The sequence below is a fragment of the Phoxinus phoxinus genome (genome assembly GCF_949152265.1).
Source record: "Phoxinus phoxinus genome assembly, chromosome: 12".
In the NCBI taxonomy this organism is placed as follows: Eukaryota; Metazoa; Chordata; class Actinopteri; order Cypriniformes; family Leuciscidae; genus Phoxinus; species Phoxinus phoxinus.
In genome coordinates, this window is record NC_136887.1 from 17,866,888 (window position 1) to 17,884,070 (window position 17,183).

The 17,183-nt window shown below is 39.4% G+C and overlaps 1 protein-coding gene across 1 annotated transcript in view; it reads left to right on the plus strand.

The window, feature by feature from the left end:
* Window positions 1-17,183, plus strand: part of tenm2a (teneurin transmembrane protein 2a) — a 292,880-nt gene that overhangs the window by 214,586 nt on the left and 61,111 nt on the right. Inside the window, exon 6 of the mRNA XM_079631137.1 lies at window positions 11,323-11,561. Coding sequence (XP_079487263.1) covers window positions 11,323-11,561 — 239 coding nt within the window. The remainder of the gene's footprint in view (window positions 1-11,322; window positions 11,562-17,183) is intronic.

Below are 17,183 nucleotides of genomic sequence, written 5' to 3' on the forward strand. Positions count from 1 at the left end.
TTTTAAGTGTTAACCGCAGAGACAGTGATCCACATGGACAGTCTTTTACATATACGTTTTATCAATGAGTTAAAGAAATAGTTCACCTCAAAATGAAAATTCTGTTATTTAACCACATGTTGTTCCATGTTCTTGGATCTTTTGTTTCACTGAAGAAAAAATAAAATAAAATAAATAACAGCATATGGACATTGGAGTGACATGATCTGAATGTCTGAAAATAATGGCTGGATTTTAATTTTTGTGTGAACTATGGAATATGATTAAAGTCTGAACAATTATATAATAATATTTTTTAATACACGTACACTTTTTCGGTTAAACAATTTAAATAAAAGAATAAACAATGTTTTGATAATAAAGTTTTTTTTGCAGATTAAAGGTATTTTGTCTTGAGAATGATGTAAAAACATAAAATTATATGTATATTCAGACATTAATTATAAAAATTTGCATCCCAATATTACTAATTAAAGTAATTCAATTTTGAGTTTAAATGGTAACACTTTACAATAAGGTCTCATTCGTTGTATTAACTGTGAACTAACTAGAGCAATACATTTGTTTTTGTATTTGTTCATCTTTGTTAATATTACCTAATAAAAAATACAGGTCATTGTTTGTTCATGTTTATTAACAGTGCATTAACTAATGTTAACAAATAAAAAATAAAAAATAATAATAATGTATTAGTAAATGCTGAGGTTAACATTAACTGAGATTAATAAATGCTGTAGAAGTGTTGTTCGCTGATATGTTTCATGTTAATTAAAACGGTTAATTAATGTTAACAATGAAACCTTGTTGTAGAGTGTTAACGTTTAAACTTAAAACTATAATTTAGATGTTACAAATTCTATTTGTATCATATATGTATTTTGTCCTCAGAGATTGTAATTATTATTTTATTATTATTTATCTATGCTGTAAAATAATACTGCATAAAACTCCCAGTTTAATTTTGTAGTACAGTAGATATAGTGGAAAGGTTTTGTCCCAAAATTGCTAACTTTCTTTGAAAATAGTTTTCTGCTAACAACTGTCAGGGTAAATGCCCCTTAAGGGTCCGATGATTGGTGAAAAAGGATGTTTTTGGTGCAAGAAACCTTGAATATTGTTATAAGTTGACTTCGGGGGGGAAATAATGACCCCTTTAAGCATTTAAAATGTCATTTGAAAATTAAATCAAATGTGCAATAAAAAAAACTAGCTGCCATATTGTGCTCAAAATGGGATCCAGCACATTAAGTAGCCGAATAGATCAGAGATGTGTTCAGCTGTGTAAATAGCACAGAATGTCACATGGACAGTTCCTCAGTGTGCAGAGATGGAGGCTTGGAGAGTCTGTGTCTGCAGAGGCTCATCTCCTCTCGCCTCTGGGTCACACAGCATAAGCCGACACACTAAAGTTAATAGGCCTATTTTTATGTCTGTATCAACACTAACAGAGAGAGCATTTTCACACACTGCCTGCCTCTCCCTCTACAGGAGGAAGACACTGACAAAATCCACCTTTTATAAACCAAAGAGAGAAAGTTTGGAGCCCTGTGATGCAACAGCAGCCTCCTGTAAGGCCATGATCGGAAGAGTGTTGGGTCGTCACTATTCTAGTTACTTTTTTGTTGACAAATATTTTAATTTGCGAGTGGTGCATGGTGCAATGTGCTGTATGTCAGCTCAAAGATGGGAATGACATGAGCTCCCATAGGATGGATGGTTAATTTTCCCTTCAGTACATGTTTTCTCTGTCTCTAGTCACTATTATTTCCGCTTTATCATCTTTTTTGTGTCTTTTTCTCCACAAGTGTGTGGCTACAGGTGGGGAGGCATCATCTATCCATCCAATAGAAAACAAATACAGTATTAGCTTTGCTTGGCTTTAAATTTTTCTAAATTGATTATTGGCTATTTTTCCAAAGGGCATTTTCATTCAAATGAATGTAGACAACTCCACTGCTTATAACTAAGACGTTGTGATGAGAATTACTGAAAAAGTAGTTTTTAAAAGTAGAAGACACATACATCTCTGACGATAAACAACTACATTTAACCTTAATCTCTCACTTCAGTTTATGACTTGATGCTAATGAAGATTCCACCCGGATGGTCTTGAGTGAGTAACATGACATTTAAAAGCGAATCATATTTTTTCTTTCTTTCTTGGAATTGGAGGTCATGCCTGTTTCTGTGGGTGACTTTTATAAGGGTTTAGATTGATTACCCTGAATATCCCACCTACAGATTAACACCTTGAGCCATTTAGAGAGGAGCACACAGCTCTGTGTGTGTGTTCTCTATGTAAATTATGTTATTTTATAGGTCAGGCCTTTCCTGCTAAAGTAGAAAACCAAACCTTTCTCTGAGAGGTGCCTGCACAGCTGCCAGCACCGGAAGATTGATTGCCAAAGTATGCAGTTGTCAGACAGGTAGAGGAAGGGAGAGAGACAAGCTGGGGGGGGAAGGGGGAGGATCCGAGAGAGAGACAGAGAGAAGAGGGGGAGAAAAACAAGAAGGAGGGTGGAATCGGTTTTCGGCAGCATAAATGACTGAAGATGGCCCGGTCCTGTGAAGGCTTATTTCCAATCATAGAGTGAGGCCTCTTCACCAGCTGAGGCCTGCTTCAATTTTACTCTCATCTCAGGACGCGCAAGCTGCTCTCTTCCCTTTCCATACAGACTCGTGCACACTCAAATTAGATTCCCGAGCAGGTCGCGCTATCACAATTGAACCAAAGAGGAGCAGTGCTTTCACATGCACAGCATAGGGGATGTTTTTGGACTTGTGCGTTGCCGTTACGGCCTGGCTGGTGTTTAGTTTCGAGTGTGTTTGTGGCAGGGTCCTGTGTCAACTTCTTAAAGTGCAGCTTGGGTCCGTGAGCCATGAGAGAATTTGATTTGTTTGTTTGTGCAGATATCAGAGATTCAATTTGAGTTGTGTGATATGCTCTGCACACATTCACAGGTCCATGAACTCTTTGAACCAGATGCCTTTGCGGTTATTTCTGCATTTGATGTTGTAGCAACCATTCTGCATCATTTCACCTCCATTAGCTATGGGCCATGTCATTTTTGACCTCAGAAGAGGATTCTTGTGAATGTTTAATTATAGCACTTGCAGTCTCACGCATGTTTTTTATTCCCTTACACTTTTCAGCACAAACCGCTTAATGGATTCATACTTTTGTTGTATATCAGATAATTTCACATTTACAACAGATGTGACGCTGTACAGGTTAAGACATTGTGGTAGCTGTTCTATGTAACTATATTTGATTTGAAGTTTGATTGTGAAGTTTGTTTAATATTTAACATGAAAATCCCACATCGACTTAAAACGAGTCATATTCACATACATTTGACTGCTATGATGAGTGGCTAAATTTCTTAAAGCTATAGCTGTATTAAAGTGCACAACAATGGATAATTGAACAAAAACAGTATTTAATCAAAAAATCTAACAAAAGTACACACAGGAGATCACAGGAGAAAGCTTGGTAAAATAACCATGTTTAACTTGTTGATGACACCAAACAAAGAACTGAATGAACCGAGTGTTTAAATACATATGGGAAGCGTATTAACAGAAACTGAAACAGGAGTGTAATTCAAATCAGTAACCATAGAAACTAGTGCGGGAAATGAGATCAAAGGAAACACAAACTAGAATTAAACCAAAACAAAACATACGACACATAAGGTATATTTAAAGAGACATTTTCTAGACTATTCTTTTAAAATACACACACTAGATGGCAGAGAATAGCGTGAAGTGTAAGTACTCATAATTCGGGGTGCAGAATGTTTAGTATTCCAAATCTCACCGACAATAAATGTGTGGTCACAATTTGTCAAAGTTTTGTTGAAATTTTCTTTCCCCATCACACAAAATTCTCAATCACATGGATTGCTAGTGAAATCACATATTTTTTTTCTGTGGAAATTCACAGAACAGCGATAAATGTGACCGCACCTTAATGATGCCATAGTATTATTTGCATTCTGAATTGTTATTGATCTTTATTGCACATTATAGTAAGTTATGCTATTTCCTTTATGCAAATTTAATTTGCACCATTTACTTTCCAGCCTTTTTTCTTTTTTTTCAGATTTTTTTTTTTTTTTCAGAAAAGAATTGTTGCTCAAGTTTAGGTCATAAATGCAGGAAAATAAAAGGAGGAAAATTGTCCTCAAAGAAAATAGTTTGAATCCCTGAGCTCAGGCTGAGAAGTGAACAATGCAAAACTCTGCTTCTCTCTGCCTCTTTTCTTTATTTCCCTCTATTCTTTCACCCCCCTGTTTCTCTCTCAGACTTCATCAGTGGTTGCCAAGGTATCTGTGTGGGGCAGATTTAAATTCTCAGCTGCGCTCCGAGGCCAATTTGTTATCCTAACGGGAGCCAATCAGAATACAGGTGCCCGCAGCTCGCTGAAGATTTATGGGCCCTCTCTCTACTCGTGCCGCGCGCAGATCAAATTCTGGATATGGCACAGCAATCCCAGCAAACATAATTAGACAAGTTTTTGGAGACCTTTGTTTTGGTGTTTACCCCTCACCCATAGTTGGATTGGAGGTGAAAAGTTTTAAAAAACCGAACAACGTGTAGTTTGGGTCAGGGAGAAACTTGTTTGGTGTGTGGGTGTTCCGAAAAAGAAAAAGTGGTTAAAAAAGTATTTTACTCCTATTACAGTATGCACAGAGAGGTATTTCGCGACCAGTCACTTACATGTCTTGATAGGCACTGATGTTGGTTATTTAAAGTGGAGAAGTGATGTATATAATGAGGGTGTCAATCAGAGGTGTGTGGGCAGCGAGTGTGAGATCAGACAGTTAAATGAGGGATAGATCTGAAAATGGAAAGTTAAAAATGAATAAATAAACACTGGTGTTTGACACTAACTACATGTTTGGTGATGAGGGGTCTTCTGGGGCTGTCACAACTAATGAGTGGCAGGGGCCATTTTCAGCAATGCATATTTAATAGGGCTCAATGACACACACACACACACACACACACACACACATATATAGAGAGTGAGAACACACACCTGTCTGACTGAGACATGGTCATTAATCACCTTGTGCACAACACACACCATGACCTCAACAATGACTTCATCAGTATCTGCAGAGAACTTGCTTATATCCTTTCTTTGTCACACGTTGACTTCTCTTCTCCTCTCCTCTTCTCTTCTCTTCTCTTCTCTTCTCTTCTCTTCTCTTCTCTTCTCTTCTCTTCTCTTCTCTTCTCTTCTCTTCTCTTCTCCTCTCCTCTTCTCTTCTCTTCTCTTCTCTTCTCTTCTCTTCTCCTCTTCTCTTCTCTTCTCCTCTCCTCTCCTCTCCTCTCCTCTTATCTTCTCTTCTCTTACATTGCCTTGCCTTACCTTTCCTTACCTTCTTTTGTTTCATCTCCTCTTTTATCATGTTTTCTCTTTGTCTTGTTTTGTCTGACCTCGTTCCATCCCATCAAGTCTGTTGGTCTGTCCTCGTCTTATCTTGTCTCTTTTTATCTCCTCTTCTATTCTTTGCCTATCTCTCCTCATCTCATCTCTCATCAGGTCTCCTTGTCTCACCTCATCTGTTCTCGTTTCATTTTATCTCCTGTTCATCTCTTTTAGTTTCTTGGTTTTGTCTTCTGTTTTCTTGTTCTTTTTTCTCATCTCATCTTGTCTTCCTTGTCTTTCTTTTTTTCGGTTCTTCTTTTCTTGTCTCCTCATTTATTTTATTTCATCATCTGTCTCCTACTTCACTTTTCCCACTCTCATATCTTCATCCCGTCTCCTCGCCTCATCTCCTTTCAGCTCTTCTCCTCTGGACTAATTTGTGTCTCCTCTTCTCTCCTCATCTGTTCTCCTTTAGTTATTTTGGTCAATTTTCCCTTCTCTTGTCTTATCTCCTATGTGACCTTATCTCGTCCCCTCTTCTTTCTTCAGTTTGTCTCTTCTTGTCTCATCTCCTCACCTTGTCTTGACTCCTCTCCTTCATTTTATCTCTTCTTCTCTAGTCTTATCTTTGCTGGCCTTAGCTTGTCTTCTCTCAGCTTTTCTCTTCTTATCTTACCTCCTCTTCTCATCTTGACTCCCCTCATCTTTATGTCATCTCCTTCTCTCTCTGCTCTCCTCTTCTCATGTCATGTCATGTCATATCATGTCATCAGGTCTCCTTGTCTCTTTTGTGCCCTCTCCTCTCCTCATCATATCTGCTTGTTAATTTGTTTTGATTTTGTTTTCTATAGTCCAATCTGCAATGTCCTCATCTCATCTCCTCTCCTTTCTTTATTCCATCTCCTCTTAAGTCATCTCATCATTAGTATCTGTTCCTCATTTACTCTCATCTCGTTTCTGTAAAAAAAATTTAGGTTTAACTTAAAAAAGCAAGTTACCTTCTTGTCTTAAAATTTTAAGTTTGTTGTAATAAAATTTTTTAGTTAATACAATGAATGAGAATGGTTTAATAAACAGAAACTCAAAATAGTTTCTTCACACATTAGTTATCGAAGTAGATTTGACAAAAGATAAAAAGTTGTGATAACAAATCATGCAAATATTTTTTACAGTGATGTTCAGCTCTCCTCCTCTTGTCAGATCTCACCTCCTCTTCTTGTCTTGATTATTTTCCTTTCTCAATTTTATTCAATTTTGTTTGATAATGGAATAACAATTTTATTCAATTTTATTTAATAATTATGTATAATAATCTATTATTATAATTATTACCTCTTGTCTCAGTTCATCTCTTAATCTGGCTTCTCTCCTTCTCTCTTTGTTTTTCTCTTCTCCTCTCACTTCCTGTCTCCCAGTAAACAAGTCATGTTCCTCCTTCAGATCATTATGTCCCTAGTTTCTCAGTCCCTGTGGACTTTGAAAAGTGCAAAACTGCCATTGTCTCCAGACTGTCCTCTGCATAACCCCACCCTGTCAGCACTCCTTTTTTTGGGTTCAATCTGGCCTCTCTTTATTTCTGTCCACCCCCTGGTCTGGCTTCATATCTCTCTCTCTCTCTCTCTTTCTATCTCTCTCTCTCGCTCTCACGTCTCCCATCATCTCAGTTGGCTTCAACTCTTCCCCCAGCTTCCCTCCCAAACAATGCTCGACATAAATCACTGTCAATTAAGCACACTATGTAAATCAAGCATTTTAATTTCATTCCGCAATTAAGCCACTCCATCCGCATTCGGCTTCCCCTCACTGTCCCGAGATGAAATGAGCTTTCAATAGAGATTCAGCCAATAGCTATGAGTTACACTTCAACTTGAGTGCACGCGCTTCCAAAATGACCTTAATTAATTTCACTCCGTCACCCCTGTCAGCTGGCAAATTAGTGGCTGCAACCTTCTGCGTGGGTAAAAATGATTTGGCATTTAAGTGACTGACTTGACCTTGCGAGTGGCCCGACTTCAGACGGCGGAGGAATGACACAGAGGCGGCCTGCAGGAAGCTTGCAGAGCTATATTTTTAGACGTGCACTTCTGCTGACTTCTTGTCACTCTGCTGCTCATTGCAGGCCTGATTACTGCCTACCTGTAACCTGCTAGCTTCCCTTTACAGTTTGTGCGGGTCGCACCTGACAGGAAGAACGGAAGCGAGATGACGCGGGTTCAGATAAAGGCACGGAGCTGGAGGTGGAGGTGCCACCTGTGGCATCACACCATCAATTGGAGAAGTGAGAAGGGCGGAAAGAGCGCTACTGAGAGCTAGTGTGAATACAAAGAAATGCGAGATTCTGCTTCTTTCCACAGTTGACTGAGCCTCCCGGTTCATGCACACAAGTTTTGCATGTGTTTGTGCACTTTTGTGTGTATGTGTTATGCATGCATGTGTGTGTGAGTCAGTGAGGCCTAAGGCAGTGTAGATGTCACCCTCAGCTGGGGAAAAACAGCTTTGTTATGTAAAGCCACCGTGTGGAATCCTCCGTGTGGCCTATATTCATTATACGGCTGCATTATTATCATTTATTACCATTCATTACGTTTATCAACCTGCTCTCACTCCCTCCGTCTCTCCCTTAGTGGCTTGTGTGAAGGACAGACCTCTATCTTTTTCTTTTGTATTTCTTCTGAGGTTTATTTTCCCTTTTGTGGAGAGATGAGCGAATACAGACGTGGTGGGTATGGCGTCATGACTTGGAGTGTTTTTTTTTTTCTTAAGGAAACATACATAAGATATTAACATGGGACAAATTAAGTGTGAGAACTAAAAGGGTGTCATCACTATGAGTGCGACTACCAGAACTGAAACTTTTCACTGTTTCACACTCTATTGTTTCTGTGTTTGTGCATTTCAGACAGCTTGTACTAATGTGTAATAGTGGTGGGGATTTTTCATTGGTTCACCAGTAGTCTTTATGAGTGAGTCATTGAATCACTCACTCAAAAACACTGATTCGTTCAGGAACTAAAAAAGGAATGAGACTATAAAATGACCAGTACTGATTGTTAAACTGACAGTTTAGTAGTATCTGGTCATGTTCTCTTGTGTATATGTACAGTATGTAAGAAAGCAGATGTAGGTGCACTGTAGGTTAAAGCTTAAAAATCTCTTGGTGATAGATTAGTTAGCCACTGACCCCAGTAGCCCCATCATGCCTGATTCCAGGGGGGTTTCGTCTGTCCATTCATGGGTGAGTGTGGGATGATAGAGGGATGTATGGGGATAGGCCGATAAGAGATGGAGGTAATGGAAGGGCTGGAGCACGACGGAACAAAAATCAGCTCTGGAAATGGAATCCACCGCTGGAACGTGTCCAGAGATATTGGAAGGCATCTTGTGGAAAGAGGCTATTAAAGATCACAGGAGTGAGCAGCCTGTGGCCGTTACCCTCGTAGGTTAGAGGTATGAAGGATGGATGTGTCTGGGGGTAGTGTGTGTGGGCTGGTCCAGAGACAAACATTTTAGGCTGATACCTGACTGAACTAAAGCTCTCAGCCTCTCGATTCGGTATTAATAGAGAACGGGACCTGATAAAACACGACAAACCCCATGACCCCATGCTAATCACAATGACAATGTGACTGCAGCTAATCCATTTTACACTTCTTCCTTTTTAACACCGCATCCGTGCTGCTGGCTTTACCAAGCTTAAAAGTTCTCATTTGTAGGGCATGAAACACCAGCATGGGGCTCAGAGCAGTAATTAACTGCTAAATTATTTATGTACAATGCTAAATTGTACAAGTTTCATCAATAATCTATTGAAGCATTAAGGCTATGTTAGTAAGTATCACAGCACTGAAAAAAGACTGGAGAACACCAGTGTGACACCAGAGAGACCGTTCTGACAGCTACTTTCCGTGTGACGTCATTTCTTAAAGACCAAGTGTCTTTTTTTCCCCCAGTGTTAACCAATAAAACATGTTTCCCCACACAGCTGTTTCATGGCTTCAGTAGACTTATTCAGTGATATAGTGGACAAGTCACGTTTAACATGATTTTAGGTGTTTCGCATCAATGTTGTTCAGCATTAATTTTGTCACAGGTTTGTGTTGTGTAATCAGTGTTGATGCACTCATAATACATTTTTTTTTCATGTCAACTTTTAGGGAAGAATTAGGAGTGTTTTGGAAAAAATTCTGTGTGTCACAGAAATTACACTTTTAAAGGGGTCATATGATGCTATTTTTAAAGATCATTATTTTGTGTATTGGTGTAATAGGATATGTTAATGCTTTAATGTTTAAAAAATACATTATTTTTCCACATACTGTACATTATTGTGGGTCCTCTATCCCCGGTCTTTCTAAAATGCATCGATTTCAACAAAGTCCCTCCTTCCGAATAGCGCAGTGTGCTCTAATTGGCCAGCTGACACAGTGCGCTGTGATTGGCCAAATACCTTAAGCGTGTGTCAGAAATGTCATGGCCCTTACCATAATCGAATGCTTCAGCTTCCAAAGCAATTATAAAGACAGTTAATAATGTTTTCAGTTTTATCTGTTCGAGTCCCATCGGATTCTGAAAACACAGATGACCAAGCCGATCGATCGGAACCTGATACTCATATGTATTTGCAGTACACAAGCTGCGGTTCAGCTGCACGTGAAAGCACAATGGGTGCGTGCTGCTTCAACTCTCTTGAGCGACCAGTGTACCCCATTTTTTTAGAAAAAGCCCTTGTGCACAGCCGCCCTTGTACTCTTTCAGGTTCAGGAAACTGTCTTCCATAAAAGTCTCTGCACACACACTAACATTTGGGTTGTACTGTTCTGGAACAGTGTTGTAAATAAATCTAAACCACTGATTCCTAATTGCGTCCACTTTCGGAAGGCCAAATAAAGTGTTGCTTTTGCTTTCGCATAAAAACACAGCATCTCCACAACATGGCGGCGACAACACTACTACGATAACTGAAGCCACGCCTTCTTTCCTTGCATATGCATTTGGGCGGCATTATGCGTATATATTTCCACCTAGTGGCGTAGGTCGGTGAGGAAGAATCCAATTGAGGCATTTTAGCTAGGTCTGGATGTGCCTTTTCTTTTAGATAGAAGTCTTTTTGTGGGAGACTTTGAGCTTTGTAATTTGGCAGATCTTATACATGCACAGCTACATGGGACACGCTAGAGAAAAAGGAAAACATGAAAACGCATTATATGACCCCATTAAAGCTAGTCGGGGGTAAAAGTGATTCGTGATGCATTTGTTAGATCTTTCAAATTGCACACTGTAGTGAAAAGCATTCTGTGGGATCCTGCCAGGCTGTTGTTACATGACTCTGTGGTCTATGAACCACATTTTAGCTTAACACTGATTATCAGTGAGTATGTTCTGTCTCTCTATAGTCTAGGTGCAGAGACTGGATATTAACAAATTACATCCTGTTTGTCTGCACCAAGAGTCCATTTATAAGGCTATAATGATTAATCTCTCTGTGAAGTACACAGCAATATCCTCCTGTCTATATTTTTCTATTCATCAGCTCGACGGAAATGACCCTGCACCAGAGAGCCGAGCCGCTACGTACGGTCTCAGTGAATTGTGTCTATGTACAGTATGTGTTTGTTGTTGTACCTGAAAGAAGCGGACGCTCTTGAATTATTGAGTGACTTTGTTGTATAAGTGTCCCTCAGTGGGCCGGGACAGGCCTGCGGTGCAGTGTGTTCGTGTGCCATATGTCCACTGCACCACACTGAGGCGCTACATACACTGTCCTTCACCCCCAACAAGTGCCCGCGACACTCAGCGGTCAACACAACACACCCACACACATATATACCTTAAAGCTTGGAAATGGAAGCTACAGCTGAGAAGGTTTGATACCAGGGATAGATGTGACCTTCCATGTGTGCTCGAAATACTAAAAGCGCTATTTATCTTTCTCTTTTCTGCAGGCATTTCCTGTTTAAGACCTCTTCAGGGACCACACCTCTCTTTAGCAGCTCATCTCCGGGTTACCCTTTGAACTCCGGCACAGTATATTCGCCCCCACCGCGGCTCCTACCCAGAAACACCTTCTCCAGAAGCGCCTTCAAGCTGAAGAAACCGTCCAAGTACTGCAGCTGGAAATGTGCGGCCCTGTCGGCGATCGCTGCTGCCGCCCTGCTGGCCATTCTGCTGTCTTACTTCATCGGTAACATGTCTCATTCTCTCTTTTTTTGGCTGTAGCTTTTCAATGTTTTTGTATTGACTGTGATTTACCATTTTGAAATCAGACACTATAATGTAGGAGACTTTTACGTTATTTGCTTCATCACTTTTTAAAATCATCTGAGAGACTCATTTAGGTTTTGTAATGAACACTTATATCTGTACAAACAGTTGTTCGGTAATAGCAATAAGCAGAACATTTAATTCCACATAGAGATTAAGTAGGCTGTTCATCATTAGATTAGTGTGTGTGTGTGTGTGTGTATGTGTGTGTGTGTGTGTACTGTATATGTGTGTGCATATTTTATCCAGATGCTGCTCATTATTGAATGTGCCTGAGGAGAAATGTAGAAATGTTACCTACCGGATGAGCTGTGACTAGAACTCACCTGTTACATCGTTAAGATCTGAATTATTAAAAGCAACGATCGCCTTGTGCTTTATGCATCTAAGGTGCCCAGCTGGCTTTATTCAGTGTATATCTTAGAAGGACTCTGTCTTCTACGGAAGACCATTTCTGCCACAGAGTGAAAAAATAAAACAGTAATTGTGAGATAAATTTAAAACAAGATAGAGTCACACTAGCTACGTTTACATGTACCCAAATAATCCATCGGATTGATGGCTCAATCAGATTGAAAATCCTTCATGTAAACACCTCAGTCAATCCAAATGAGCGCGATCCAAGTGAAATTTCGATCAGATTGTAAGGGGTGGTCCTTTTAGGTATGTCATCAAGGCATAAACACTCACTGTATCACCGGTTAAATGAGCTTTCTCCAGTTTTGAATGCAGTGACTGGGGCACTGCACATGCACTGCCGTTTTGTTTAGAATACTTAAATGCACATGTAATTAAAAATGTTTATTTGGATTGCAAAGTTTAGGGTTCATTTAAAGGGCACCTATTATGACATTTAAAATGTTCCTAATGTTGTTTAGGGAGTCCCCAACAACAGTTTTACATGCATGCAATGACAAAAAACACTTTTGTTTTCGTATAATATGCATTTATTTTTACCTGATTTGCTCACCGACTCCCAAATGATTCGTTCAATGACTCATCTTTCCAAACCCCTCCTTTGCGCGACGCTAATCTGCGATTGGTCAGATGACCCAGCAGTGTTTACAGAGATAATACTTATTGTTTAACACGGAGTACAATGATGCTTTTATCAATTAAATTGTGTTATAATAATGATTATAGTCCACTGCTTTGTAGTTTGTAGTAAAAAACTAAAAATAAGATAAAGAATTTAATGTTATGTTAGCGAGCATAGCCCAGAGTTCATATTGTAAAAGCACAATCAGTCTTTGTTTGCATTAGCCCGATGCATAAACATAACGTTTTTACAAAACAAAACAAAAACCGGTTACGTTACTACGAGGTATTACTCTATTCTTTAAGGGTGCTTTCACACCTGTAGTTCGGTTCATATGGTCCGGACTAAGGGCGAAAAATTATACTTTGTATCATTTTCATGCGTTTTGGTTCCTTTTCACACCACACTGATTGCTCTGGTCCGAACCAGATAATGAGTTGATGAAACGAACCAAAATGCAGTCACGTGACAACATCCACATCACTCGTTGGCCAGAGGTAACTGCACTTCGATTGGTCAGAATTAACGTGCGGGAAAATTTCAGAGCTCCCGGAAGTAAACAAAGAGGAGGAAAATCCGGCAGACAGCGTTTGACTATGGAGAGACGACTGCGTGGGCTGATAGTATCCCTGGTCATAGTATATTATATAGTTTGTCTACACCACTTTAGGCAAACAATTACATTTCATAATGAATCGAGGATGCGGCTTGAACAGAATGTTTTAATGCACTGCACGCGGCTCCGCACCTCCTCAGAACTCCAAGTTTGTCCGCGAGCTGCCATGCTAGTGCAAAATGTCAACAAACATTATTCCTCATCCCATAATGCACAGTGCGGCTGACTACGGCAGCTGGTTTAGTCCAAAAATGTGCAGTTATCTGACAGTTGGGTCTGTTCGAGTTCGGATCACGTTCTCACCACAAACGAACCGCTCCAGAGTTCGTTTGAAAGCGTACCGAGACCACCTCTTCGAGGAGGTCTCGGTACGCTTGTTTGGTCCGCTTTTGGTGCGCACCCGAGTGCGATTGCTGCATTCTCACCTGCCCAAACGAACCGCACCAATTCGGAAAACGAACTCTAGTGCGACTCAACCGAACTAAACAAGGCAGGTGTGAAAGCACCCCAAGACAACTCCGAAAACAACGACAAACACTTCACATATCTCAATACAATTGCCATTGAAGACCTAGAAGCTAAACGGTGCTTACACAACAAACAAAATAATTATTAAGCATGATGCTACATAAAACATAAAAGCAACAATTATTAATAACACTTACAGGTTGTGATACGGAGGAGGAAGCTGATGCAAATACACTTGGAACTTAACCTTCCTTCAATATCAGCCAGCTCGCGAATCCAAGTTTGATTGCATTTAAAAAGCAATCGTCTTCAAAATGGCGCGAACAAAGCACAAGGCTCGGACTATACTTCTGTGGTATAGTTGTATATATGAATTGTAGCCACTTAGTCTTCAAATGCTCCTCCTTGGGCAGATGAAAAAAGTTGGCTTTTGAGTCGCACTTCAGAACACAGCGTCTCGTCGCCCTGATGTTTCCCTGCTGGCCTTGGAGCGCAATAAGTGGGCATATCATATTCAAATAACTTGACAAGTTGACGTCATCTAGTCAGAGAAAAAGCTTCGGTCTTCTAACGATTCATAAAAATGACTCCGAGTCGACTCTTACTTTTGAAAGACAATAACTTTATATACGGTGCACTTTCATATTTCAAACTTTGCAGGATGTTTTTGTTCACTTAGATCTATATTACACACTACATGAAAGGTAAATTTCAAAATTCCATAATAGGTGCCCTTTAAACAGAACTTTCAGAATCTAAAATCCGATTGGATTTATTAGGATTGATGAAAATTAGTGCATATAAACATACCTGCTATGCAGTGTTAATTTTGACAGCAAATTTTTATCTAATTTAAGTCATTAAGTCATAGTTTTACCCATATTTTAATCATCTTAATTTTATTAGTTTTAGTTAAGTTGTAGTCAAATATCATAATGGGTTTAGTTTCAATTAAGCATTTCTCTAAAATTTCAAAACTCATTATACTCCTGAAGAAAACATCTATTAATATGAATTTGTTCATATGAGTGAAATTAGGGTTTTAACATGCAATACAGACACAGATTGAACTGCTGTGACATAACATGTCTTTATTTATCTTAAAATCAAACCACTTATGATAAAGAAACAGGAACATGTTATTTTCAATTAATGATATAAGCCTATTCATTCTTTATAACAACTTGCATACAATATTCTTCATTCTTTCAAGCACACATCTATATTTGTATAAATTAAGTATAGATTAATCCTTATTAATTAATTAATTCAGTCAAGAAATGATTTCACTTTAAGGCCGAATGCACGGATCCAATACACTGATACACATCCGATATTCTTTAAGACATAAATGACTTTGGTTATGTGAATATTTGCCAAAACAGATATTTTGACAATTTTTAATGTATTTGTCCATTCAAGTGCGAATAGACGCGAAAGAGAGATCAATTCAGTACTCGTGCGCTGAGAGGCAGCTTTCTGTGTGTGCACAGAAAACCGAATTGAATTGAGCTTTCTTTCTGCTCTATACTTTCTTCCAGACGTTTACATTTTTGTAAGTTTTATAAGACGTGCAGCAAATGTACAGTATGCCAGCTTATGTCCCGCCGGGTAGATCAGCATGTTACAATTCAAATGTGTGCATCTACCACACAGGACATCAGTTCTGACTTGATCTCTTCCCAAATTGTCCCTCCCTAACATTTTCGCCTCTTTAGTGGGGAAATCCTATAGGCTGATTTATTTTTGCGTTGTTTTATTATTTGGCTTACTTAAGTAAACTACATAATATACTTGAGAAAAAATATTTCAGTCTATTTACAACGTATTCGTTTACTCGATGGATATCCAGGTCGACCTAAAGACAAAGTCAACCTCTTATCTTATTGTGGAGGACACTTTAAATGCAAAGCATTGCCACGCGTCTTTAACCTTGCACTGCACTTGTGATTATTTTCAATAAGGCGTCTCTGCTTTGTCTTTTGTGAGTGTAAGTTATTGGATAATGGAGAAGCGTTGGCCTTCCCCTCACACCTCACAAAGCATCGTAAGGACCCCCAGTTGAGAGCAGAAATGAGTCCTCGCTCTTCGCACTGGATGACTTTAATACTGAGGGTGTGAACAGCATGAGAACTCAAGAGAAAATGAGAAAATGTACACTCTCAATGAACATCAGAGACAAGGATAAAGGCACAAAGCCACATAGACAGACAAAAGCGGACACAGAGGAAGAGGCTGGCTTTCTGTGGCCTCTATTAGAAGCACACCTGGGCTGTGGAGTTTTGCTCTGGCAGGATGCCTCAGTCCCCTCTGTGTCTCTATTTAAAAGCCCCAAGCAAGGGGCAGATGTGTCACACGGACCCGCGCTGCCCCTCTTCTCTCTGGAGACGCCACTCAACAGATGGGGCAGTCAGCAAGTGCAGGAGTCAGCACAAACGCCCTTGTTCTTCCTGCCTGCGTCGCTGTACGTGTATTCAACAACCCGTCTGCCTTTCCCATGTCCTTCAGTGCTCCACAGTCTTTTGTGCTGTCTGAAACTCGGCTCGATTATCCCGCTCCAAATAACACTACACAGAAAGCCAGAGGAACGATGTTTCAGCATAGAGGCCTCAAAAAGTGTTTGGACATTAAAGTGAAATTTGAAAGTGCCGGAATATTGCAATTTTATTGCAATTGAAACTAACTCTTTTAAGTGGAATTTATTTTAAAGATTTTTATTTTAATATGTGTATTTTAGGATTTGTATAAGTCTCTTTCTGGTTGTCAAATGTTAGTGGAACATTGTTAGTTAATGTGATGAACTTCATCTGTGGATGAATTAAATGAATTAAAAGTAATTAAAAAAATATCTCAAATTGAAAAGTGAAGTAAGTACCGACAAAACCATCTGTTTGCAGATGCATAGGCGGATTAACTATTTGGGGCAATTGGGAAATTGCCCAGGGGTACCACGTCAAAGGGGACACCACGCTTCGCAAAACAAGCGATTCATTCTCAAACGTATTTCTATATTCCTATATACCCTTTCATCAGAATGCTCTAAATTCCCTAAATGTTTTGTTGAAAGTTAACCCTTAAACTACCGACAGATTCACACTATGCGTGAGCACGCACATTTCATTTCAACGCTATATTACACTAGCGTGTCCACTGGCATGGAGCAGAGCGAGTGTTTTCAATTAATTCCAATGAAAGTTGAGCTTTAAGGCAAGCTCGCGCGTGAGCTGTCTCTAGGTATCAATGGCGAAAGTATATAGTCTTAATGCGGATTGTCTCACTGTGCAGATTCCCCTATGTTTTGTTACAAAATTCAAATAACTGTATGTATTTGTAATTGTTACTTAGTGTCCAAACACATCAAATAGTGACTCGTATAACAGCTGTATGTAGTTTGAAATCAGAGGTCAGACTTTTATTTC